The 25,501-nt window shown below is 39.7% G+C and overlaps 1 protein-coding gene across 2 annotated transcripts in view; it reads left to right on the top strand.

Moving 5' to 3' along the window:
- ctdp1 (CTD (carboxy-terminal domain, RNA polymerase II, polypeptide A) phosphatase, subunit 1) overlaps positions 1–22,612 on the top strand; it is a 147,193-nt gene extending 124,581 nt beyond the window's left edge. For both annotated transcript variants that reach the window (XM_052136373.1, XM_052136370.1), the window contains one exon: positions 20,826–22,612. In XM_052136373.1, the coding sequence (XP_051992333.1) occupies positions 20,826–20,864 (39 nt within the window). In that variant the 3' untranslated portion in view covers positions 20,865–22,612. The remainder of the gene's footprint in view (positions 1–20,825) is intronic.
- Positions 22,613–25,501: the final 2,889 nt, after the last annotated feature.

The raw sequence follows: 25,501 nt of genomic DNA, 5'->3' as shown, positions 1-25,501 counted from the left end.
GTATGATTTAATTACTGCTGCCAGTCTTAGATACCGTTCTCCATGGAAACAAACAGTGAATGTTGACATAGATTAACAAGGAATTTGATTTGTGTTATCCCAAGGAATTGTTTAGAGTGTTCTACTTCACTCTTTTTCACAAATTATTATTTCAATAATACAATGTTTGAATGGCACGTTTATGAACTTAATGAGGCATATATAATTTGTAATTTTGCGCTGTGTTCGGGGTCTTCAGGGTATATTGATGGTCTTTGAATGATGTCCTCCTAGAACAGACCTGTGATGGATTAAAGATGCTGAGCGACTGTTAAGATGATGGATGATACAGTCCATTGACTTCCTCCCCCTCAATTACTTTTACATGAAGTCAACTGCAATCTTTGCCTCTGAAGAGAGGTACAGTTGAAGTCAGAAGTTTACATACACTTTGAAGTCATTAAAACTCATTTTTTTAACCACTCCACAGATTAATGTCCACAGGACATCTACTTTGTGCGTGACACAAGTACTATTTCCAACAATTGTTTACAGACAGGTTTTTTCACTTTTAATTGACTATATCACAATTCCAGTGGCTCAGAAGTTTACATACACTAAGTTAACTGTGCCTTTAAGCAGCTTGGAAAATACCAGAAAATGTTGTTAAGCCTAAATTAGCATCTGAAAGGCTAATTAGAGTCAACTGGAGGTGTACCTTTGGATGTATTTTAAGACCTACCTTTGAACTCAGTGCCTCTTTGCTTGACATCATGGGAAAATCAAAAAGGAATCAGCCAAGACCTCAGAAATTTTTTTTTTTGGATCTCCACAATTCTGTTTCATCCTTGGGAGCCATTTACAAACACCTGAAGGTACCACGTTCATCTGTACAAACAATAGTACTTAAGTATAAACACCATGAGACCACGCAGCCATCATACCACTCAGGAGGACACACATATAGTCTCATATAGATGAATGTAGTTTGGTGTAAGAAGTGCAAACCAATCCCAGAACAACAGCAAAGGACCATGTGAAGATGCTGGAGGAAAGTGGTTGACAAGTATCTATATCCACAGTAAAACTAGCTCTATATCGACGACGGTACAAGTAGTTTACTTGATATTATTGGATCTGCATAAGAAATAGACGTGAAACATATCAGAAGTTAATTGTGGCTCGTTCACTGTTGCTGTGAAATACTGAACGCGGCCCTACCTGAACGTGCACTGTGATATGTGTCTGGATTGGAGCTGGTAATCATAATGCTGTGAACAGAACCAGCCTCTCGACCAGTGCCCCAAACTGAAACACACGACAGTGTTGAGCAAGGGCAGTGTTGCTGGAGAAAGCCGATGGACTTTCCAGAACTTCTATTGAAGAAAATGCACATCCCCTTGCAGTTACATCACATTCATTAAAAAAACACTGTATGATCGTCTTTATTTTTATTCAAATAATTACCTGTGTAGGACTGTCGGAATAAAGGTCGGCTGATGATACAGAGAAGGCAGCGAGCACAATTTTGTGGAACAAAAGGTATTGTTTAAACTAATGTTGTGTATTACTTGTGTATTATGAAAGCGTCTCTTTCAAATGAAAGTTTTATATATATTTTCCACACCAACCTGCTGTGTTTATCTGTTTATAATGTCACAAATAAAGTTTGTTCTTAAACTTTTATTGTGCTCATCTTCATAAAGATGTTTATGGACTGACAGGAGCTATACACACAGTAAATACACAATATACACATTCTTTTTTCTCATTGCTCTTTTACAATTGCTGTCTGAGTCTTATGGATTTAACCATTTGAATTTTGAACGAATTTACATTTTAGCCTTTCTATGTCCAACAGTCTGCATACACTGTCCTACACAGGCAATTATTTTAATAAAAATAAAATAAAGATGATCATACAGTGTTTTTTTAGTGAATGTGATATAACTGCAAGGGGATGTGCATTTTCTTCAGTATAAGTTCTGGAAAGTCCATCGGCTTTCTCCAGCAACTCGAGCCGTTGCCCTTGCTCACCCCATTGTGTGTCTCAGTTCAGGGTGCAGGTCGGGAGGCTGGTTCTGCTCACAGCATCACGATCACCAGCACCAATCCGAGCACACATCACTGTGCACGCTCTGGTAGGGACTGTCACGCTGGGGAAAGACAGAACTCAGAAGCAGAGGTAAAGCTCACAAGTCTAATGAAACAGTCTACACAAAAGTGCAACAGCGCTAGCTCAGTGGAGCTCAAAAGAAAATCACTTGGGCGAGGATAGTGTGTTCGTCAGTGTATGTGCTGTGGAGGTCCGAACAATCCGTTGAAGAGTGGTGTGGTGCGAAGCAGAGCCCAGAACAAGTCTCCCGACACACGGTCAGAAACCAAGGCATCCTCCTTGAGTGTGATCACCAGGCAACGGCGATCTGATGGGCAAACACCACTGGAGACAAAGCAATCAACAGAATGGAACTTCACACTTAACAGAAGAACAAAGTTAAGGTACAGCAAGCAATAAACTAGCAAACATACAGGGAACACACAAGGGATAAAGTAGAGCGTGCAATCAGAGGAAGACAGGTGGAGTGTGTGAGAAACCCATTACTATAATTGACACCTCCCCAGTTCCCATGGAAACGCTGATTATGCTCACCGACTCCACCTGTGAAGCACGAGGAAGAGAATAAACAAACAACAGAATTAACCGGAGCCATGACAGGGCTGCGTTCAGTATTTCACAGCAACAGTGAACGAGCCACCATTAACTTCTGATATGTTTCACATCCGTTTCTTATGCAGATCCAATAATATCACGTAAACTGTTCGTACCGTCTTCCAGTGACGGGTCTGACATACTCTTCAAGTGGCATGTGGGAGAGGGGGTGTGTCTTATATCTGAGTTGAAAGTTCATTGGTTGCTCTCAGGAGTCAACAGTGTAATGGCATTTGTTTTACTCAATTCTCAATTGGTTAAAGGAAAAAGAAAATGAAAAGCAAAACTAAACTAAAAAGAAAAGCAATTGACAAATTACTTTTTAAAAGGCAATTTAACCTCTTAACATTCGGCCTTGAAAACGACATACCCAAAGTAAAGCTCTTCTAGTTCTTGACTCCTTTGGTCTACAAACACAAACTGGGGCTCGTTTTGAAAGTAGACACTTAGTGTCTTACACAAATGTATCATTGTATTATAAAAAATTAGTTAGAGCTTTTTAAATGTTTTGAATAGGGACCACAAATATTGTTTAAAATATTCTTTTTTTTAAATATCCAAGACTATGTGCAGTTCCCCAAAAAGCCACAAATTTTCATATAAAATACTTTTTTTTAATTTTTATGAGTCTGCGGAAATGGAGCTCTCACACTTCATAGTATTTCTTTTTGTGTGCCTACAGTAGTAGTCAAAATAATTGGAAATTAATGGAGCCTTCTTAAAATCACTGAAATCTAAATCAATTACATAGAGCAGTTATGGCCATCAGGTGCAGTCCATAAAACTCTTGCTGTTTACTGCAGTGCTTTAATGAAGATTGTACCTTACTGGTGTCAGAGATCAGTCAAGTTCATTGCAGTCCACCACTCAAAGATTACTCTCCCCAGAATTCTAAATCACAAACACCTGGTCATCACTTATCACCTCATCAGCCAACTCATAAAAACACTCACCTTGTATCCAGTCTTTGTCAAGCCTCCAACAGGAACAGACCATTTCTCCCTGAGTCCTGATATCTCCGTCGATCCTGAAAACCTGAGTATTCCGTTTTCTTACCTGATTCATACTAACCCTATGCACTGTTGTTCTGCCATCTCCAGATCACTTATCCAATTCCTGAACCCTTGTCTGAGATCTGATCAAACCGGCCCGATTGCTCCTAGAAAAGAGAAGGAGTTAACGAACTGATACAGAGTGAATGTTCTACGATCCAAGTCATTTGGATTTCCAGTTGTTCTCCGTGCAACGAACTATCTTCACTAAACCAACACCTGAAAAGTCACCTGATACTTACCTTTCACCTTCTATACTTGAATAAAACTATATTTGAATCACTTACCTCCGATCTCCTGGTCTCTACCCTGACAGAAGGCTTGGCCGAAAAAAGGGGAAGAAGAACAGCGCGATGGAATCTGTTTGTAATATTGATAACCCTGCACAACCGACAGCCGCCGCTGTTAATCCCAGTCAGCCAGCTTCCAGCACTTCCGTAAACCCTGCTCCTTCTCTGGTTTGCTTCACCAATCCAACTTCCCTTCCAGCGCCATTCTCTGGCCGGGCGGAGGATTGCAACGGTTTCCTGTTACAGTGTTCGCTCGCTCTAGAACAACAAATCCAGTTATACCCCACTGAAAAGTCGAGGGTTGCTTTTATTATTCAACAGTTATCAGGAGCTGCATTAAGATGGGCTGAAACTTTGTGGCTGCAGGAATCTACCGTTACTTCCTCTGTACAAGAATTTATAAACCATTTCAAAGAAGTTTTCGGGCGTCCAGTAGATGATTCATCCATCAGTGACAAGCTATTGCAATTACACCAAGACAAGAAGTCAGTTGCTGAATATTCACTGGAATTCCGCACTCTAGCCGCCGCCAGTGGGTGGAACGAAAAAGCGCTCATTTCCATCTACCGACGTGGTTTGAATCCTGCACTCCGCCTTCAACTTGCGATTTATGATGATAGCCTGGGGGTCGAGAAATTCATACAGCAAGCTCTCCGTGTGCATCTCAAGGCTGCTATCGCGAAGCCCAGCAACCCACCTTTTCACCACCTCAGTACCCCGATAAACGACCCTCCGAAGTCACTGTCGAGAAGATGCAGGTGGATAACTATCGACTGTCCCAAGCTGAACGTTCTCGCTGTCGAGAGTTAAAACTGTGTCTATATTGTGGAATGGGAGGACATTTTCTTCGTTCATGCCCTACACGACCTCCTAGAATGCTTGTGAGTTCTGTCTGCACGTCCGCCTCTGTATCAGCTCCGTTAACGATATCTGTGATTCTGAAATCTACACGTTTCCATGTCTCTGCTACAGCCATTGTGGATTCCGGGTCAGCAGGAGACTTCATCTCCGGGCAGCTCTGTCAGAAACTCCAACTTCAACAATCCGCCACCTCCAAGCCATACGCCATCCATGCAGTGACGGGTGAAACCATTAATCAGGGGTATGTCACGTCTCGAATTAAACCTATTCTACTCTGTATTGAAGACACCCACCATGAACTGTTTGAACCTTTTGTACTTGAGAATAGCCAGACTGATATTATCCTTGGCCGTCCATGGCTTATACGACATCAACCTAACATTGACTGGAAATCGGGTAAGATTTTGAAATGGGGTTGCCTGTGCTCGTCCATGAGTTTTGAACACCCCGTATACGCCCATCAGCCAACTTGCCCGACACCATCCCGATGAATTCAACCTCCATTGAAAGCCCCATAGACAACTTGTCGGTATCCATTCCTTCATGCTACTCTCAATATTCAGATGTATTCAACCCCGTCAAGGCTGCCAAGTTACCACCCCATCGAGCATGGGATTGTGCCATCGATCTGATTCCCGGAGAATCCATCCCCAAGGGGCGAATCTACTCTCTGGCTATTCCTGAGCAAGAAGCCATGAAACAGTATATTGAAGAAGCATTAAAACAAGGCTATATTCGGGCCTCTACTTCACCTGCTGCCGCCAGTTTCTTCTTTGTCCTTAAGAAAGATGGAGGTTTACGTCCGTGTATAGATTATAGAGCTTTAAACAAGATAACCGTCAAGTTCAGTTACCCACTCCCATTGGTTCCCTCTTCACTTGAACAACTTCGAGAAGCCAAGATATTCACCAAGCTGGATTTGAGAAGTGCATACAATCTCATTCGAATCCGAAAGGGCTGACGAGTGGAAGACTGCATTCATCACTCCAGCAGGACACTACGAATATCTCGTCATGCCGTATGGTCTGGTCAACACCCCTTCAGTTTTCCAAAGTTTCATGGATGAAGTTTTCCGAGACTACCTGAATCAATTTGTCATTATCTACATAGACGATATCCTAATCTACTCCAGAAACTTGGTGGAGCATCAGCAACATGTCTCTCAGGTACTCCAACGGCTACGTGAATTCTCCCTGTTCCTGAAAGCAGAGAAGTGCTCCTTCCGTCAAACCTCAGTCGAATTTCTTGGTTACCACTTCAGTGAAAGATGAGTAGAGATGGATGATCGTAAAACCAAAGCCATTACTTCCTGGACCACTCCACAGTCTGTCAAAGAGTTACAACAATTTCTTGGATTTGCGAATTTCTATCGAAGATTTATTTATCAATACAGCCTGCTTACAGCTCCTCTGACCTCTCTACTCAAAGGAAAACCGAAAACACTGCTCTGGACCACTGAGGCTGAACATGCCTTTCAATCTCTCAAAACCGCATTCACCACAGCCCCCTTACTCCAACACCCGAACCCTGAAAAGATGTTCATTGTGGAAGTAGATGCTTCTACAACAGGAGTAGGAGCGGTGTTGTCACAAGACTCTGCTTCCTCACCTAAACCCATGCCCTGTGCATTCTTCTCCCACAAGCTATCTCCTGCAGAAGTGAACTATGATATTGGTAATCGAGAACTCCTGGCCGTTAAACTTGTGCTAGAAGAGTGGAGACACTGGCTAGAAGGAGCCAAACATCCATTCCTAGTTCTCACAGACCACAAGAATCTGCAGTACTTGAAAGAGGCAAGGAGACTTAACCCACGCCAGGCCAGATGGGCACTCTTCTTTACTCCCTTCCATTTCCAGATCTCCTATCGTCCGGGTTCGAAGAACGTCCGAGCAGACGCCTTGTTCCGTCTCCATGCCCCCGAAATTTCCCACGAAGAACCTGAGAGTATACTCCCCGAAAAAATGTTTGTCAATCCCATTCAGTGGGACCTAAATGAACAACTGCTTGAAATGTCTCAACACCAACCCAGTCCTCCAGAATGTCCTATCGGAAAGATATACGTACCCGAAGAATTTTGTACCTCTCTAATCTCCTCCGCACACTCGTCTGTCGGCACAGGTCATCCTGGAGTTAATAAGACCTATTCCACTCTTCAAACTCGATACTGGTGGTCCAACATGTTACAGGATATCAAGACTTTCATCCAAGGATGCATTCTCTGTGCCATGAACAAGAACCCTCGTCACTTACCCACTGGAAAACTCATGCCTCTGCCAGTCCCACGAACGACCTTGGTCGCACATTGGAGTCGACTTCGTCACTGACCTTCCTCCCTCAGACGAGAATACATGTATCCTGGTAACTATTGATCGCTTTTCCAAAGCCTGCAAATTAATTCCCTCAAGAACTTACCCACAGCCTTCGGGACTGCAGAGCTATTGATGGAACACGTCTTCCGAATTTTGGCATCCCGGAGGATATTGTGTCAGACAGAGGGCCACAATTTATCTCCAAGGTGTGGCGAGCCTTCTTTGCACTAATGAATGTTACAGTGAGTTTAACATCAGGGTACCACCCACAAGCAAATGGTCAAGCGGAGCGAAAAATACAAGATGTCAGTCGTTTCCTTCAGTACTTTCTGCCATTCGAATCAACATCTCTGGAGCCGATATCTCGTATGGGCAGAGTATGCTCAAAACTCCCTTCGACAAACCTCCACCGAATCTAACACCATTTCAATGTGTACTGGGTTATCAACCACCATTGTTTCCATGGTCCGGTGAGTCATCTGAAGTCCCCGCAGTTAACACTTGGTTCCAAAACAGTGAGAGGGTATGGAACCAAACTCATCATCATCTCCAACAAGCCTTGAACCGTCAACAACACTTCGCAGACATTCACCGCAGTAACACTCCCGAATATCAGCCTGGGCGACTGGTCTGGCTTTCGACCAGAGACATCCGTCTAAGACTGCCTTGTCGTAAACTAAGTCCGAGATACATTGGTCCATTCCCCGTTGTAAGACATCTTAACCCAGTCACCTACCAGCTCCGTTTACCAGCCCAATATCGCATCCACCCCTCATTCCACGTCTCACTCTTGAAACCCCATCATCCACTTGTTCCTGTTCCCTCCACAGACCTAGTGCACGATGACAACCCCCCAGTACCTCCCATTGAAGCCGACCCCATCTATACTGTTAGAGAAATCCTGGACTCCTGACATCGTAGGGGTCTACTCGAATATCTGGTAGACTGGGAAGACTATGGCCCAGAAGAGAGGTGTTGGGTACCTCGAAGGGACATCCTCGACCCCATGTTACTCACAGAATTCCACGAACTTCATCCTGAAAGGCCTGCTCACGACCCGAGGTAGACCCCCACGACGTCAAGGTACTAGGTCGCTGGCGCTGGACTCTGGGGGGTAATGTCAGAGATCAGTCAAGTTCATTGCAGTCCACCACTCAAAGATCACTCTCCCCAGAATTCTAAATCACAAACACCTGGTCATCACTTATCACCTCATCAGCCAACTCGTAAAAACACTCACCTTGTATCCAGTCTTTGTCAAGCCTCCAACAGGAACAGACCATTTCTCCCTGAGTCCTGATATCTCCGTCGATCCTGAAAACCTGAGTATTCCGTTTTCTTACCTGATTCATACTAACCCTATGCACTGTTGTTCTGCCATCTCCAGATCACTTTTCCGATTCCTGAACCCTTGTCTGAGATCTGATCAAACCGGCCCGATTGCTCCTAGAAAAGAGGAGTTAACGAACTGATACAGAGTGAATGTTCTACGATCCAAGTCATTTGGATTTCCAGTTGTTCTCCCTGCAGCGAACTATCTTCACTAAACCAACACCTGAAAAGTCACCTGATACTTACCTTTCACCTTCTATACTTGAATAAAACTATATTTGAATCACTTACCTCCGATCTCCTGGTCTCTACCCTGACAACTGGACTACATCTTTGCATTCCACACCATTCAGAGATACATATCAGCTAATTAGGAATGAGAAAGTAAAAGAACCCATAGAATGAAACAACTTTGTTTCTTGTTTTTATGTACTTTAGTTCTTGATGAAGCAGCAATAAGAAGTAAGGGTGGGACATATCAAAGGCCTTGACCTTTTTTATATGTGTTTCTTTAACTTCAGGCACTTTTAGTACTGTTGACCTCTAGAAAGTAGGGATGCTCCGGTATGAAAACTTTTGACCAATACGATACAGCTTAAAAAAAATAAATAAATAGGCAGATACAGATATTTTGCACTCAACTTTTTTTGTCATCAGATCACTGTTTTAAGAATTATGCTTTTAAAATCTACAAAGAGTTACAAATGCTTTTTAGACTGTTCTAACAATAAATAATTTCCATTGAACATGGATTGGATCTGTTGAACACATGACAGGCCGAAAGTTTAAATAGAGCCACAATAAAAGATAAATATAAGGGATGGTAAACATATAAAAAGACACAAAAATAACTAAAACATTGTACTTCTGCAGGTCATAACAACAGAACTCACATTTCACGCATATGTACTGTATATGATAGAGCATTACAAATTAATACAATACATATGTTGGGCAGTTATACGGAAATTTCAACCACATCATGGAAAAATAGAGAGATTTAACCAATGGTGGTGTAACGGATAATGGATCTTGCCCTCCAGACCAGTAGAGAGCGCCGCTTGCTCACACAGCACTAAATGAACGCTGACTAAAGAAATAAATACAGACTTTATTTTGAAACAAAACCTTTTAAGGTTTTGAAATCGCATAAGGCCATTTTGTGATTTTAATCTTAATTCATTCAATCATGCAGCATTAATGGATATTATACCAATGTCTCTGAAGTTAAAGTCTGCTGGTTTCAAAGTGTTTTGAATAGTTTCTCTCATTATGTAGCCTATAGGTAAGTGCTATTTTCACAACTGTCACATCAGTTTATTGTGGTTTTTCCACATTAATGTGAGAACAAGAAAGAATAAAAATGTTATATTACAGTTTTAACAAAGTGTGTTACTAATTAATACCATCTGTTTTTTATATCAGCGTTTTCATGCTGATGGTTTTTATTTGGTCCAACAATGTATGTTCATGCATCCCAAGAGATTCACTTCATTTTGTCATTTGTTCCTGAAAGTCATGAAAATTCTGTGTAATTTCCTTTGCTGGAAATGACGCTGGAGGAAATACAATTTTAGAATTTGTTTTTAAATAAAATGGTCTTGCTAAGGCTAATTTCATAGTTTACACTTTATGTATCCTAAATACATAGTAAAATAATATTTTCTATTTTTTTTAGATAATTACAAAAAAAATTATAATTTGAAAAGACGTCCAGTTAAAATATTCTGCTTACAAGTGATAACTTCCATGACATTTTATTTTATTTAGTCAGACATCACTTGTCTCATATTTCATCTCAAGCATGCTCTTCACTGTCACTTTTGTTCAGTTGGTTACTTCAGAAGTCAAAAATCTTTAGGCAATATCGTTTGGTGTGGTGAAAATTATGCCACAACTTTGGAACAATAATAAGTAAAAAAAATGTGGACTACTTTCACACACAATAAATATTGAAATGGTGTATTTCACTATTTAGATCATCATACTTTTATAGGAGAAAATGTAATAATGTCTATTTTTATAATTTGTATAGTTTAATATTGAAAGTCTGGGTCTGCAACAAGGCCTAAAGCAGTTCAATCTATACATTTCTTGGCATTTGAAAAGTTTCCATGTGAATGCTACCGTAAACAAAACCATTCACGTTCATGTTTTGCTCCTCCATCAGGCCGAACTTCATCCATTGTGACTTGAGCTTTGTGCTATTTGCTGGAGTAGCAGGAGACAGCAGTGTTCATAATGACCAAACGTGAAACTTATTGACCACAGCATTCCAATACATGCATGCCTGTCCATTAATTAGCCCCCCTCCAACTTCAATCAATACTCCCCATCATGACGCTTTACACACCGCCGTATGAGAACAAAGCCTTATCAGGTTAATCGAACTCGCACCATTACACTCTCCACAGTTCTTATTGAATGGCACTTTTGTAGGTTTAAAGGGTTTGTTCACCCAAAAATGAAAATCCTGTCATTATTTCTTCCTTTCTTTATTCAGTACAACACAGAAGGAGAAATGTAAACAATATTTATGCTGCTCTTTTCCATACAATGATAGTTCATAGTAGTATATATCTAAGACATACAATAGGTTTGTGTGAGAAATTATCACAAAAAATAGTTTGCTCCTAATTCAAAACCACTGAATAGCTTCAGAAGACTTGGAATATAGTACACAAGTTGCATGAACTTATTTTAAGGTGCGACTTTGTTCTTTCTATATTTTCCATATTATGCTTTCTACCTGTTGTGATTTTTGTTTAGTCTTACTTTCTTTCCTGCCTTTACACATGGCTCAGTTTCTCTCTCTCTCTCTCTCTCTCTCTCTCTCTCTCTCTCTCTCTCTCTCTCTCTCTCTCTCTATCTCTCTCTCTCTGTCAGAGGGCTCTGTCCTTTTTAAATCTTTCAGGTGCATTTAAAGGGAGAAATCTTGTCAGTTTCATCATCTCTGCAGTCACATAGTACCCCTTCAAGATGTTTTTCTTGTTCTGTCTCTTTCTCTCACAGTCAGCCTTTGTGCTTATGTAATCTGATTCTCGTAGACAGTGAGATGAGGTAGAGAATGAAACGACTTGTATGAAAAAAGGATACTCTTTCCTTTGTTCTGTTATTCTGCTGTGCCATTAGCGTTGTGTCTATTTGTGGTTAAAACAATCTTTCATAAGCTCCCACAGGTTTCCCAGCTTGACAGCAGTTTTCCCAAAGGAGAAGTTACTGTTTCTTAAGACATCTAAGACATGCATATTATTTTCAGATGTGTCATTTGCGGGGTGTTGTTGAGTCAGCAGGGTCACAGACAGCTGTCAGTGGGTGAGAGTTGAGCCTTGTCAGAAAACATTCAGGACAAATCAAGAATGCAGCATTCGTCTGCACTCTAAAGATGCTTTTCATTTTATCTGTGGTCCGAAAGGTCCAGTGTTTACTCTCCTCTTCCCCATTGTCACCTTTGACTTGCTCATGGACCATTGTATGGAACCATTCTTTAAGTTGCTGTGGAAGGATTTATATTGTGGAAAGCACTATACAAATACTTTTGAAAGGAATTGTTCACCCATTTCCTGATTAAATTGTCATGGTTCAGATTATTACAAAAATAATTATAGTGAAACTAAACGTGCATATAAAATGCAGAATGCAATATAAATATCATTACATTTGCTACAGTGGCCCAAAATGGAAACATTTTCAAAGCAGGAAGAACCTGGATGTTTAAGGCTGCAAACAAAGTTTCCTCATGAAAGCTGCTGTATTTCAGGATTATAATATATTGTTTTGTTATAGGCTTCATTCTAAAAAGAGGATCGCAGATTAAAGAGTCTTCGGTTTATGATTTGAGGATGCAAGACTTCCAGGGTACGTTATAAAGCATGAGAACAAGGCGAAACTGAAAGAGTATCTAGAAACGTGATTATGCTGGGTTCACGGACAAAGAAGTGATGTGAGCAAAATGCTGTGCCTCATTTTCCCTATATACACTGTCCATGAATATCAAACACGCTGTCTGTTCCATCAGCAGATTGATTTTCTTTCCTAATATTTTCTGTTTTCCTGTTTCTCTTGTGCTTTTATCTTTTATTCATCTCGTTGGGCTACCTCTATCAGCAGGTGGTCAGGGATTCATCATTGCACTAAATGTGAGCACACATACTGTCCTCTGATCAAAGCTGCAGTCTGTATTGTCAGCACATACTATATAATGACAGGCCACTCTCATTTAGAGTTTTATTATGTCTTCAAACACTTACAGGGTGGTCTTTGTGTAAGTACAATAACTTCCATGTCTGCAAAGTTAAAGGAATAGGTCACCCAAAAACAATCATTCGTCATTTACTCACCCTTATGTAGTCTCACGCATTACTTTATTTTTCCCATGAAACACAAACAAAGATATTTTAATGGAGATATTATGTCTGTTTGTCTATTAAATGCAAGTGAATGGTGACCAAAACATTGAAGCTTGAAAAAGCACAAAGATAGCATAAATGTAATCCATACGACTCCAGTGATTTAATCAATGTCTTCTGAAGTGATCCAATCGGTTTTGGGTGAGAACAGACCAAAATATAACTCCTTTTCACTCTAAATCTTGACATCAGCAGTCTCCTGGCTGATCATGATTTCAAGCTCAATTACATTTACACTTACTAGTGTTACAAAACACCCGGCTCAAGGCAGAGTAACATGAAGGGGAGGCCACACATGGATCAGATTTAAACCAAAAATATTATTTATTTTAAAGTCAAAGTAATAATCAAAATATGTAATAAGAAAATGAAATAAAAAGAAAGATAAAGAACAATATATCAGGGAAAACCAAAGCAAACAACTCTGGGGAGAAGGGCCTTTTTATGGGCTACTCATTCCAGCTCTCATCTCAGATAATTCAGATCACATGCTCCTAAACTCCACCTTGGAAGATACAACGCCAGCTGGTGGACAGAAATTAGCATCAACACTTATGGCCGTAACACCTCCACCCTTAAAACAGAGGCCCCTCATTAATTTGTTTAATACGGCTACTCATCCAATAAAAATTGAAGGCGTTTATTCAGTCGCCAGAACACACTCTCAATCAGATGACGTCAACGCAGTCCGCTCAAACCCCTCACCAATCCACAGCCCCATCCTTCATCAATTTCTAGAGCCTTGAAAAATACTGAACAAATGGGACATAGAAAAGCAAGAGGAGCGAGAGAAGACAGACAAACTGGCAACATCATTCATTCAGGGAACAGGATAACATATCGGCCATAACATTGTCCAACTCTGCCAATTTCTCAGAATTTTGCAACTGAGGCTGGACAACACCATCATCAAGTCAAGTCAAGTCAAGTGGTTTTTATTGTCGTTTCAACCATATACAGTTAGTACAGTACACAGCAAAACGAGACAACGTTCCTCCAGGACCATGGTGCTACATAAAAACAACAAAGGACCAACATAGGACCACATGAGACTACACAACTAAATAAAATACCTATATAAACTACCTATATACCTATATAAAGTGCACGCAAACATGTGCAAAAAGTACAGGACAGTACAACAAATTACTGACAATGAACAGGACAATAGACAGTGCAGCTCGACCAGTACTCAGTAGTGCAAAAAGATGACAGTTTCTAAAAATGTAAACATAACATACTATGAGATAATGTTCTATGCACATAGCAGTTATTGAGGTAGCAGACAGTTATAAAGTGACAGTTATTAAAGTGCAACTCAGGACACGTGTGTGTCAAACCAGTCTCTGAGTATTGAGAAGTCTGATGGCTTGGGGAAGAAGCTGTTACACAGTCTGGCCGTGAGGGCCCGAATGCTTCGGTACCTCTTGCCAGACGGGAGGAGGGTAAAGAGTTTGTGTGAGGGGTGTGTGGGGTCATCCACAATGCTGGTTGCTTTATGGATACAGTGTTTTTTGTAAATGTCTTTGATGGAGGGAAGAGAGACCCCAATGATCTTCTCAGCTGTCCTCACTATCCTCTGCAGGGCTTTGCGGTCCGAAACGGTGCAAGTCCCAAACCAGGCAGTGATGCAGCTGCTCAGGATGCTCTCAATAGTCCCTCTATAGAATGTAGTGAGGATGGGGGTTGGGAGATGTGCTTTCCTCAGCCTTCGAAGAAAGTAGAGACGCTGCTGGGCTTTCTTGGTGATAGAGCTGGTGTTGAGGGACCAGGTGAGGTTCTCCGCCAGGTGAACACCAAGAAATCAGGAACATTCCCCCCCTCTGCGCAAGCTGCCACCATATGCAAGGAAGAGATGGATACATTTCGAGCGCGATGGACTTCACTTCAGCACTTTGAACAGCGGCTTTTAAACTGGACGCACAACTGTAATAAGGTTTCAATAGATTTACATGACAGAGTTGTGTAGATCAGCTCTTTTACGGCAGTAGGGCTGCAACTAATGATTATTTTGACAATTGATTAATCTAACGATTATTAGAAAGATTATTCAACTATTTTGCTGATTATTGCAATGATTAATCATTAGCTCTTAACCGATTATTCAGCTTGTGCCCGACTTATTAAATGTGCTTACTAACAATAAATAGGACAAAATCATTCTTTAAAAATACCTCTAATTGACATTAACTGAATTAAAGGGAAAAGTACTTTTTATTAAGTTTAATTCAGTAAAAGATTCACTTCAAAATATCCTATTGTTATCATGTGTTTTTGTCTTGTTTCCATTTAACGTTGTCTAAAAATCCTTAAAACAAGATACATTTAATTGAGAAGCAACATATAAGATATTTAGACTTGCTTTAAGAGAATGGATCTTAAATATACAGTAAGTGTATTTTGTATATACGTGTATTTTTCACTTGGTTAAACTTCTGCGATTGCAGTAAAGACAAAATATACAAGATCTATTATGCTGCTTCTCAGGTGAATGCATCTTTTTCTTAAAGGATTTTTGGATATTTTTAAATATTTGTATTTTTAATATTATATACAACATTCCCAGATAACAATTTTTTCTTCTGCAGTATAGATGTTAAACTAAATGTACTTTATTTTAAAGGAGTATTAGATATTTATATTGGAAAATAAGCCAAAACAAATCAAAAACTTTTATTTGATTTGAGCAAAGACTTCCATCTCTCACCTTTCTGTTCACTTTAGTCCATCTTTGATCCACAAAAAAACAAACTCAGAATCAGCTTTTTTGGCTAGTTTGCTTACACATACAAGGAATTTGTCTTGGTGACAGAAGCTTCCAGTGCAGAAACAACAACAAATCAGAGATAATAATAATAATAAATAAAAAAAGAATATAAATAAAAAGTTAATAGAAAAATATTAGTGTATATATAGAAATACACGTAAGACAGTAAATAAATATATATATATATATATATATATATATATATATATATATATATATATATATGTGTGTGTGTGTGTGTGTGTGTATGTACAAAATACAAATCTGTTACATACAAGGGAATGTAATGCAGAAGAGCTAGGATATTTTAACAATTTATATTTTATTCTATTTTTATTTATTTTATAATTCTTTTTTATTATTATCTCTCTCTTGTTGTTGTATTGTTGTGCATTGGAAGCTCCTGTCACCAAGACAAATTGCATGTATGTGTGAGCAAACTTGGCAATAAAGCTGATTCTGATATGTTAAATAAATATAATTGACTAAGCTGTGTATTACACGTAATTATTGCTCAATGGAGCAGTTTTAACAGTTCATGAAATGGACAGGGAAAAAACTGTTCTTGTTATACCTCTCGTAGCTGCGTATTGACAGTTTTCTTCACAAATGCACAGTGACATATATTATGATTCAATAAATCGCGAGCCATCAAGTTATAATCTAGCTGCATTAAGTGCGCATGCTCGAGGGATGAGCATCCCCATGACAGAGTGTGCCTCAGCCGGGTGCAGTTTCAGTCCCCCCCCCCCTTAGATCAGGACAATTCGCGCAACTCATAGAAGAGGCACTGACCGCACTGAGAAATGCCAGTTTTGGAGTTTGTAGTTATTTACATGATCTGCTTCCTTATCATTTTAAATGTAATAAAGCTGTAATGCATTAAATATAACTGCATTTAAGATGTAAAGCTGGTGTTTCCTTTAAAGCCTCTCGACACATTTTGCTAAACCAAGCGGCAGCTCCACTTATTCCACAACAAGAGTGCTTCTGTATGTACTTACTTGGTATTTTTGTATAGTTCCCTCATACTTCAAAATCTATATCACCTGAAGCTGTGAAATAGTAGAATGCATCTGGACTGTGAACTGTGTAATTCTTCCTCTCCTCAGTCAGGCTTGAACAGCAGTGCTGCTCTTGCGCATCATCATTAGAGTTTAATGAGATCTCATGTTACGTTAAGAGAGAAAACGACTATTCGACAACGGAAATTTTTGTCAGAAGGTTTTTCAATTATGTCGATAACATCGACTAATCGTTTCAGCCCGTTTTCAGCCACAAAACATAATTTTGTTCGGACACCTGATGAACAACTGTTTACGGGCTGACAAATTTTGCTAAAAGGGGTGAACCTGTACTGTGGAGCAATGCAAGCACTAGGTCACTAGGGTTAAATTCTCTATGCTCAACTCTGTGATCAAACCAAATTTTCATTTTTGATATGGCCTTACCCAAATTTTCCCTGGTCAACTTACCCGCTAAAAGTAAACTTGCGTCGAAACTCATTAACATACTCCAACAGGTTCACTGACGACTCAGGTTTTACCAACTCATCTTGCAGAGTTGATAAAGGACCTCTTACTCTATGCCCAAACACCAAGTCATTAGGGCTAAAGCCTGTGCTCTCGTGGATCTTGCATGGCCAGCATCAACCATGGGAGTTCCACTTATCAGTCTTTAAGCCCTCAATAACTGCTTCAGGGTTTGGTGAAGAGCTCCCTGACTCTGTGTACGTGCTACTTTTCTTATGGTTAACGTGTAACTGCTGCAATATTTGAGCAAACATTTTCGGGATGTAAAATTTGACCATTATGTCACTTTGGATTGTTTTTGGAATACCAAAGATTGAAATGAATTGGGATAAGACTTTCACAACTGACTTGGTGTTAATGGATCATAACGGATACACAGCTGGAAAACATACCGCCTGACACATGACAGTCAAAATGTACGTGGAACCCTTAGATGAACTCACTTGACAAACACGATCAATAATCAAATGTTCAACAGGATTGCTCATGGTGGAAACGGGATATAATGGTGCAGGTGCTATGACCTGACTAGGTTTGCCAGTTAGTTGACAGGTATGACTCCTTACAAGGATTCTGAGGAACCTGGATCAAGCAATATTCTAATCACAGAAACAAACCTAGTAGTGATGAAAGGACCATAGCCTCGATGTGACACTGATTGGTCAGCACTGCCCTGACCCTCAGCGATCTCAGCCATAACATCAGCTGATGATTTTTCACCAGAAATGCCTGCAGATGTACTTGCGTGACTGCACACAGGCCGGGAAACAAGAACTACCGGTCTTGCGGAAGTGGAGTTACGCTTACCTTTAAGCACTGGACATTCTTTCTTCCAATGCCCCTTTTCCAGACAGTAGTTACAGGTGAACTTTGGCTCTTTTTTTCGACTTTGATCTAACTTTGGTGAAGTTGACCTACCCCGCCCTCATTTTCGCGATATTCCTTTGACCTTGCATTCGTTAACATGTGGCAATTCGGTCAGAAATAATGTTTTTAAATTGTTTCAGCACTATCAGGTTGCAAAGACTCTCAAAATAATTTACGCTAACAGACGTACACCAATGGGAATAGTGACCATTAAGCTCTCTAGCCACCTCGACATGAGTTTGTTTTCCCCCTTTTTACAACTCCTATTCCATTGGTAAGTTGTAGGGACGAGCTCATATGCTTTTAAAACAGCATCTTTTATGGTCTTATATACCTTTCTATCTGCTACTGACAGTGCAATAAAAGCATCTTGTGCTTTACCCTCAGAAACACTTTGCAATAAGAGCTGTATGCAATATGCTCCATCATCTGCCATATTCTCAAGGAAAAAAATACGTCTGGATCTTTTCCATTAAATTTGGACAACAATTTAATCATGCTCGTGATATTCGATAATTGGCTAACATTTGAACTTGACTGGTCACCGGAGGAATCAGCACCCCCACTTGGCATTTTTCCCTCAGCAATCAATCTCAAACATTCAGCTTCTTGTGCCAATTAGGTTTCTTCAATTCATTGCTGAGATTTAAACTGATCTAATTCATGTTCCTAACTTCAAATTTTCATGAGGTTCTTTTGCTTAAGTTAACCCACCAGTTACCATATGCAGAGTTGAAGTGCCCTTCGGCGACAGTCCTTCCTCATCAGACTGCGCATCTTAAAGACACCTCAAAATTGTAATGTTAACACTCCACAGCTGATCCTTTGTAAGACAATCAAGTCTTTCCTCCATAGGCACAACAAAAAACTCCAACCTATCCATTTTTGTAATTTCCACCAAAAAAATCACAATGTCAAATTTCTACTAAGCCATCCAAATTTCCTACCAATTACAATCAATTGAAAAGAGCCCAATCAAACAAATTATTGATCTCCACTTGCCCAAATTCCTTTGACTGCGCATGGCCAATGGAGCAGTGCAGAGAGCGCCACAATGCCGGAAGAAAACATAAGTTTAGGAGCTGCCCCTTATCTAAACTAATGGACCAATTAATTAATCTTAACCCAAGTCTTTGGTACACCCACATGCAGCTAATCGGTCCACCCGTGTCTGACACACCAATCTTTCAGTATGACAAAGGATTCTCGCATGTTCAATTCTGATACTTACCTAAATGTTTCCTCAAGTATATGGCTGAACCCAAGATTATGTATTAAAAAGTCCCCCTTTTGCTGGAAAGAATGGATTGAGAGGGGTGTTGCTACACTTGGTGTCCTTTATGAAAATGGAGCTTTGAGATCATTTAAAAATATAACATATATCAATAAAATATAGCAATATTTTGCTCACAGCCTTTGGAAAAGGTCATGAATTGTCAGTGTATTATTCCTCGCTGATTCAGAGTCTTGCTGATAGGGCCTTAACTGCTCTTAAGAGGTTATGGGAAAGATATTTGAACTTGGTATTGGAGGATGAGAGTGAGAAAGTATTTAAAAATATATTAAAACTATGTCTAGGGATGCAAGGGTATGCCTTATTAGTTTAAGATTTTCCATCGTTTCTACTTGACGTCCTCTAGATTGTTTAGACTTAGTCTTAAAGACACACCCACATGCTGGCGATGTCAGTTGGAGGATGAGACAGCCCATGATTTGTGGTTAGCTTGAAGAATTCTGGATAAGTGTCCAGAATTTTATCTGTGAGGTTTTAGATAGACCAGTTTCATACTGCCTCAGACTATGTACTGAATATTGGGTGATGGGGAGGTCTTTAAAGTAGGTGACAAATATACAAAATGCTGGGTCCAAACTAGTGTAATAATTGGCAGATATTTACTTCTTAGAGGATGGAACTCAATTGACACTCCCTCATTTCAAGAATGGTTCACCAAATTGGGCAGGGTGGCGGCATTTGAAAATATGTCACATAAACGTATTGGCAAAATAGGCACGTATGGTTCGAAATGGGACAGGGATTTGGCCTTTCTGGAGGGTTCTCAGTGAGGACCATGTGGAGAGAAACAGAACTGTGGTGGTAATTGTAAATCCTGTTCTTTGTGGAATTCTTTATATTGTCTTTGTTTTGTTTTTTGTTGGTTTTTTTTTTTAAGTTAGATAAAATATTTTCAAACATTCTGGCTAATCGATTAAGCCAAGTAATTGCATCGATTATAAGCCGCCGCAATAAATAAAGAGGATGATTTTCCTTATAGCGACCACAAGGAGTTACCCCACATGACTCTACCCACCCTAGCAAACGGCCAATTAGGCTGGAATCACTTGCGAACTCCAGGGGTGGTAGTGTCTTGTATTGTCTTGGTAATCAATGTACATTTTAAGCATTAACTGTAAGGTAAATCATATTTTTTACTTCCCAAAAATTAGTTTTTTTATTTTATTTTTTAGTTTATTTTTTCATTCTCCAAAGTTTCTACTGGCCGCAGTTTTTCTCTGCTGGCACCTTTCAGACAAAGGTTGAGTTTGTGACATTTCAGACAACCATGATACAGTGCTGCAGCAAATCACTGTCAGCAGCTTTCTGCACTGCATTATGTAACTGTAGCAACCAGAATCCTTTTAACCAATGAGCATTTCTCCCCAAACTCCTTTGGCTAACAAACATCACTGACTGCCGCCTCTGTGTTTGCTATGTTTAGGGGCCACAAAAGAAAACTGGAGGAGGCCAGAGAAGATGATGCTGCAGACAATGATGGAGATGAAGGCTCCAGTAAAGACTCCAATGAGGATGGCAGCAGCTCGGAGGCTGATGAGATGGCTGCTGCGCTGGAGGCGGAGCTTAATGACTTCATGTGATCTGATTGGATGATAAAATATAGCAAATGAACTGCTCCAATCAGAGCTAATGTTCTCATATGGTACCTGAGATATATGAATGTGCGCTTGTGTCGCTGTTATACAGCGCAAGTAAATGCGCATCGAAACAAACAGGAAGGATTTACAAACAAGATAGTAAATGTACAGATAGTTTTAGTCCAAGAAGTCAAATGCAAAGTTCAAGTTTTATTGTGAATTAATGTAGATGTGTGGGAAGTAGATTTTTTGTGTGATGTTTTACCTTTTTTGTTCCAGTTACAAAACAAATTTTTATATAAATGTAAATGAAATTGATAATTGGTCATGAATGCCAAAGAATCTGAACCGGGCCTAAGTGGGCCAGCAGCTACAAACTCAGATGATTTTTGGAGGGGTTTGTGGTCCTCACCAGCAGTCAAACTCAGATGCCTGAATGTGTCTTGTGCCTCTTTCCTTTAGTTTTGTGCTTTTTCCAGTGACGTTGATGTCCCTTGACGAGTGTGATTGGCACTGTGCTGCATATATCCCAGAAAACCAGCACCTTTAGACACACCCAAAGCCACTGTCCTCACCTACTTTTACCAAAAACTTTCTATTAGACAATGTGAATGGCTGTGAATATGAATTGTAAAATGAGTTAGAATTATTCACCTTTGCATTTTTTGCATTAAAGGAATATATGTTAAGCTCAGTCGACAGTTTTTTGGCATAATGTTGATTACCACAGAAAATACTTTTGACTCGTCCCTCGTCTATTTGAAATTTTTGGTTACAATAAGGCAATGTAAGTGAAATTGTGTGCCCATAAACATTAATATACACAAAGTTTTAAAAGTATAGCCGCAAGTCCAATACATCACATGTGATTTTAGTGTGATAAAATGCCTGATAGTGTCTATCAAAGTTGTTATATTGCATATAACTTTACACTGATATGGTTGCTAAGCAATCACACTAAAATCATGTTAATATGTATAATGTTTCTGTCTTGTGGCTATACTTTTGAAACAGTAAGTGTTTTAATGTTTATGGACTGGCTCCATTCACTTCTATTGTAAGTGCCTCACTGTAAACACAGTTAATAAACAGTCAAAAATATTTTCTGTGGTAATCAGCGTTAGGCTTCAACATTATACCCGGATTATTCCTTTAAGACTTTCGATTTGGTATTAGTTCATAAATGTTTTATTACATTTTTGTAGGTTAAATATCTTTAAATTGGTAAATGTGATCTTTTCTGTTCCTGGTGTTGCTGGCGCTGATAGTGATCACTGTGGCATCATTAAACCGGGTGTTTGGTAGGCACTCATGCCAGTCTAGGTGGAGACTGATCAGATCCAGACTAATAGGATTCAAGTGACTTTGAACAGGAGTGCTGATCTAAGGTCAGTTTTTGTTTTCATACTGAACTGGTTCTAGATGGGTATTCATTGGTCTTAGCGGCTTGAAAGACTAGACGTCTAGATCTGATTTTCCAATATTTCTCAGTGATGAGAAAAATAAGCTTGCTTTTATGGCACTTCATCTCTGTGTGCATTTTGTGTTTGACTGACAGACATTTTGTTCCTTTCATTGTGTTGTGTTCAACAATGTAAAGTATTTGTATATTTATTTCATACCTGACCAAGAAGATGCTTATCATTTAATAAAAGATTTGTTTTACAAATTGGTGTTTTGAACAATGTTTGTAATATTTGAATGCAGTGCATTTAATTATTATGTGTAATGTAACTTGTAAAAAAAAAACACATTTCAGTGATGCTTTATAATAGGATGAAGAAAACAAATTCAATGCAGAACTTCTAAACATCACTAAAGTTAGTAAGGAAAATCAAGAGAATTTCCAATGTTAAAATACTCACTTTGTAAATGTCAGGGTCCATGGTCATGGAAACCATGTTACGATATACACTCACCTAAAGGATTATTAGGAACACCATACTAATACTGTGTTTGACCCCCTTTCACCTTCAGAACTGCCTTAATTCTACATGGCATTGATTCAACAAGGTGCTGAAAGCATTCTTTAGAAATGTTGGCCCATATTGATAGGATAGCATCTTGCAGTTGACGGAGATTTGTGGGATGCACATCCAGGGCACGAAGCTCCCGTTCCACCACATCCCAAAGATGCTCTATTGGGTTGAGATCTGGTGACTGTGGGGGCCATTTTAGTTCAGTGAACTCATTGTCATATTCAAGAAACCAATTTGAAATGATTCAAGCTTTGTGACATGGTGCATTATCCTGCTGGAAGTAGCCATCAGAGGATGGGTACATGGTGGCCATAAAGGGATGGACATGGTCAGAAACAATGCTCAGGTAGGCCGTGGCATTTAAACGATGCCCAATTGGCACTAAGGGGCCTAAAGTGTGCCAAGAAAACATCCCCCACACCACTACACCACCACCACCAGCCTGCACAGTGGTAACAAGGCATGATGGATCCATGTTCTCATTCTGTTTACGCCAAATTCCATTGGCTGTACCATCTGAATGTCTCAACAGAAATCGAGACTCATCAGACCAGGCAACATTTTTCCAGTCTTCAACTGTCCAATTTTGGTGAGCTCTTGCAAATTGTAGCCTCTTTTTCCTATTTGTAGTGGAGATGAGTGGTACCCGGTGGGGTCTTCTGCTGTTGTAGCCCATCCGCCTCAAGATTGTGCGTGTTGTGGCTTCACAAATGCTTTGCTGCATACCTCGGTTGTAATGAGTGGTTATTTCAGGCAATGTTGCTCTTCTATCAGCTTGAATCAGTCGGCCCATTCTCCTCTGACCTCTAGCATCAACAAGGCATTTTTAGCCCACAGGACTGCCGCGATACTGGATGTTTTTCCCTTTTCACACCATTCTTTGTAAACCCTAGAAATGGTTGTGCGTGAAAATCCCAGTAACTGAGCAGATTGTGAAATACTCAGACCGGCCCGTCTGGCACCAACAACCATGCCACGCTCAAAATTGCTTAAATCACCTTTCTTTCCCATTCTGACATTCAGTTTGGAGTTCAGGAGATTGTCTTGACCAGGACCACACCCCTAAATGCATAGAAGCAACTGCCATGTGATTGGTTGATTAGATAATTGCATTAATGAGAAATTGAACAGGTGTTCCTAATAATCCTTTAGGTGAGTGTATATTTATATATGCATGCATGCATACACACACACACGTACATACATACACACACACACCACACATACATACACACACACACCACACATACATACATACATTACACATACACACACACACACATACATACATACATATGCTACCAGTCAAAACTTTTGAAACACTTGACTGAAGTGTTTTTCATGATCTTAAAAATCTTTTGATCTGATGGCGTATGCTTAAATGTTTGAATTTAGTTTCGTAGACAAAAATATAATTATGCCACCATATTCATTTATTTCAATATAAAACTAAATGGTTTAAGTTTTTGAAATTGTTGACTTGGACCAAATAATAAAGAAAAGCAGCCAATAAGTGCCCAACATAGATGGGAACTCCTTCAATACTGTTTAAAAAGCATCACAGTGTGATTCATCAAGAATGACTACTTTGAAGATGCTAAAATATAACACAGTTTTGATTTATTTTGGATTTTGTTTAGTCACAACATAATTCCCATATTTCCATTTATGTTATTCCATAGTTTTGATAACTTTACTATTATTTTAATATGTGGAAAATAATAATAAATAATGAGTAAGTGACACTAAACCTTTTACCGGTAGTTTATGTGTAAGTCATAGCAAAGGGTCTGAATACTAATGTCAATGTGATATTTTACATTTACATTTATTCATTTGGCAGACGCTTTTATCCAAAGCGACTTACAAAAGAGGAAGAACATCAGCGAATCATCTTAGGGAGACAGTGGTACAAAAAGTGCAATATTACAAAGTTTCACTCATCAGAAAAGTATACAAAACAGATTTAAGTGCAACAAGAAATGTAAATAATTTATTTTTTTTAGTTACCGTTTAAGTGCTTTTGGAAAATTTGTGTTTTTAGCCGTTTTTTGAAGATGGAGAGTGAGTTAGCTTCCCGGATTGAGATGGGAAGGTCATTCCACCACCGTGGTATGATGAAACTGAAAGCCCGGGAAAGTGTTTTGGTGCCTCTTTGTTTTGGTACGACAAGACGACGTTCCTTAGCCGACCGCAGGCTTCTGGTGGGAACGTAGCTCTGCATAAATGTTTTTAGGTATGCTGGAGCAGACCCAGTGACTGTTTTGTATGCCAGCATCAGGGCCTTGAATTTAATACGAGCATGAACCAGCAGCCAGTGGAGAGAGACAAAAAGTGGTGTAACGTGCTCTCTTAGGTTCATTAAAGACCAGACGTGCTGCTGCATTCTGGATCATTTGCAGAGGTCTAATAGCACATGCAGGGAGGCCTGCAATGAGAGAGTTACAGTAGTCCAGTCTAGTTATGACAAGGGACTGAACGAGCAGTTGTGTGGCATGTACAGAGAGGAAGGGTCTTAGCTTCCTGATATTGTAGAGTGTAAA

Source organism: Xyrauchen texanus, chromosome 10 (genome assembly GCF_025860055.1).
Source record: "Xyrauchen texanus isolate HMW12.3.18 chromosome 10, RBS_HiC_50CHRs, whole genome shotgun sequence".
NCBI classification, from domain to species: domain Eukaryota; kingdom Metazoa; phylum Chordata; class Actinopteri; order Cypriniformes; family Catostomidae; genus Xyrauchen; species Xyrauchen texanus.
The sequence above is the reverse complement of the archived record's forward strand: the minus strand, read 5'-3'. Positions and strand labels throughout refer to the sequence as shown.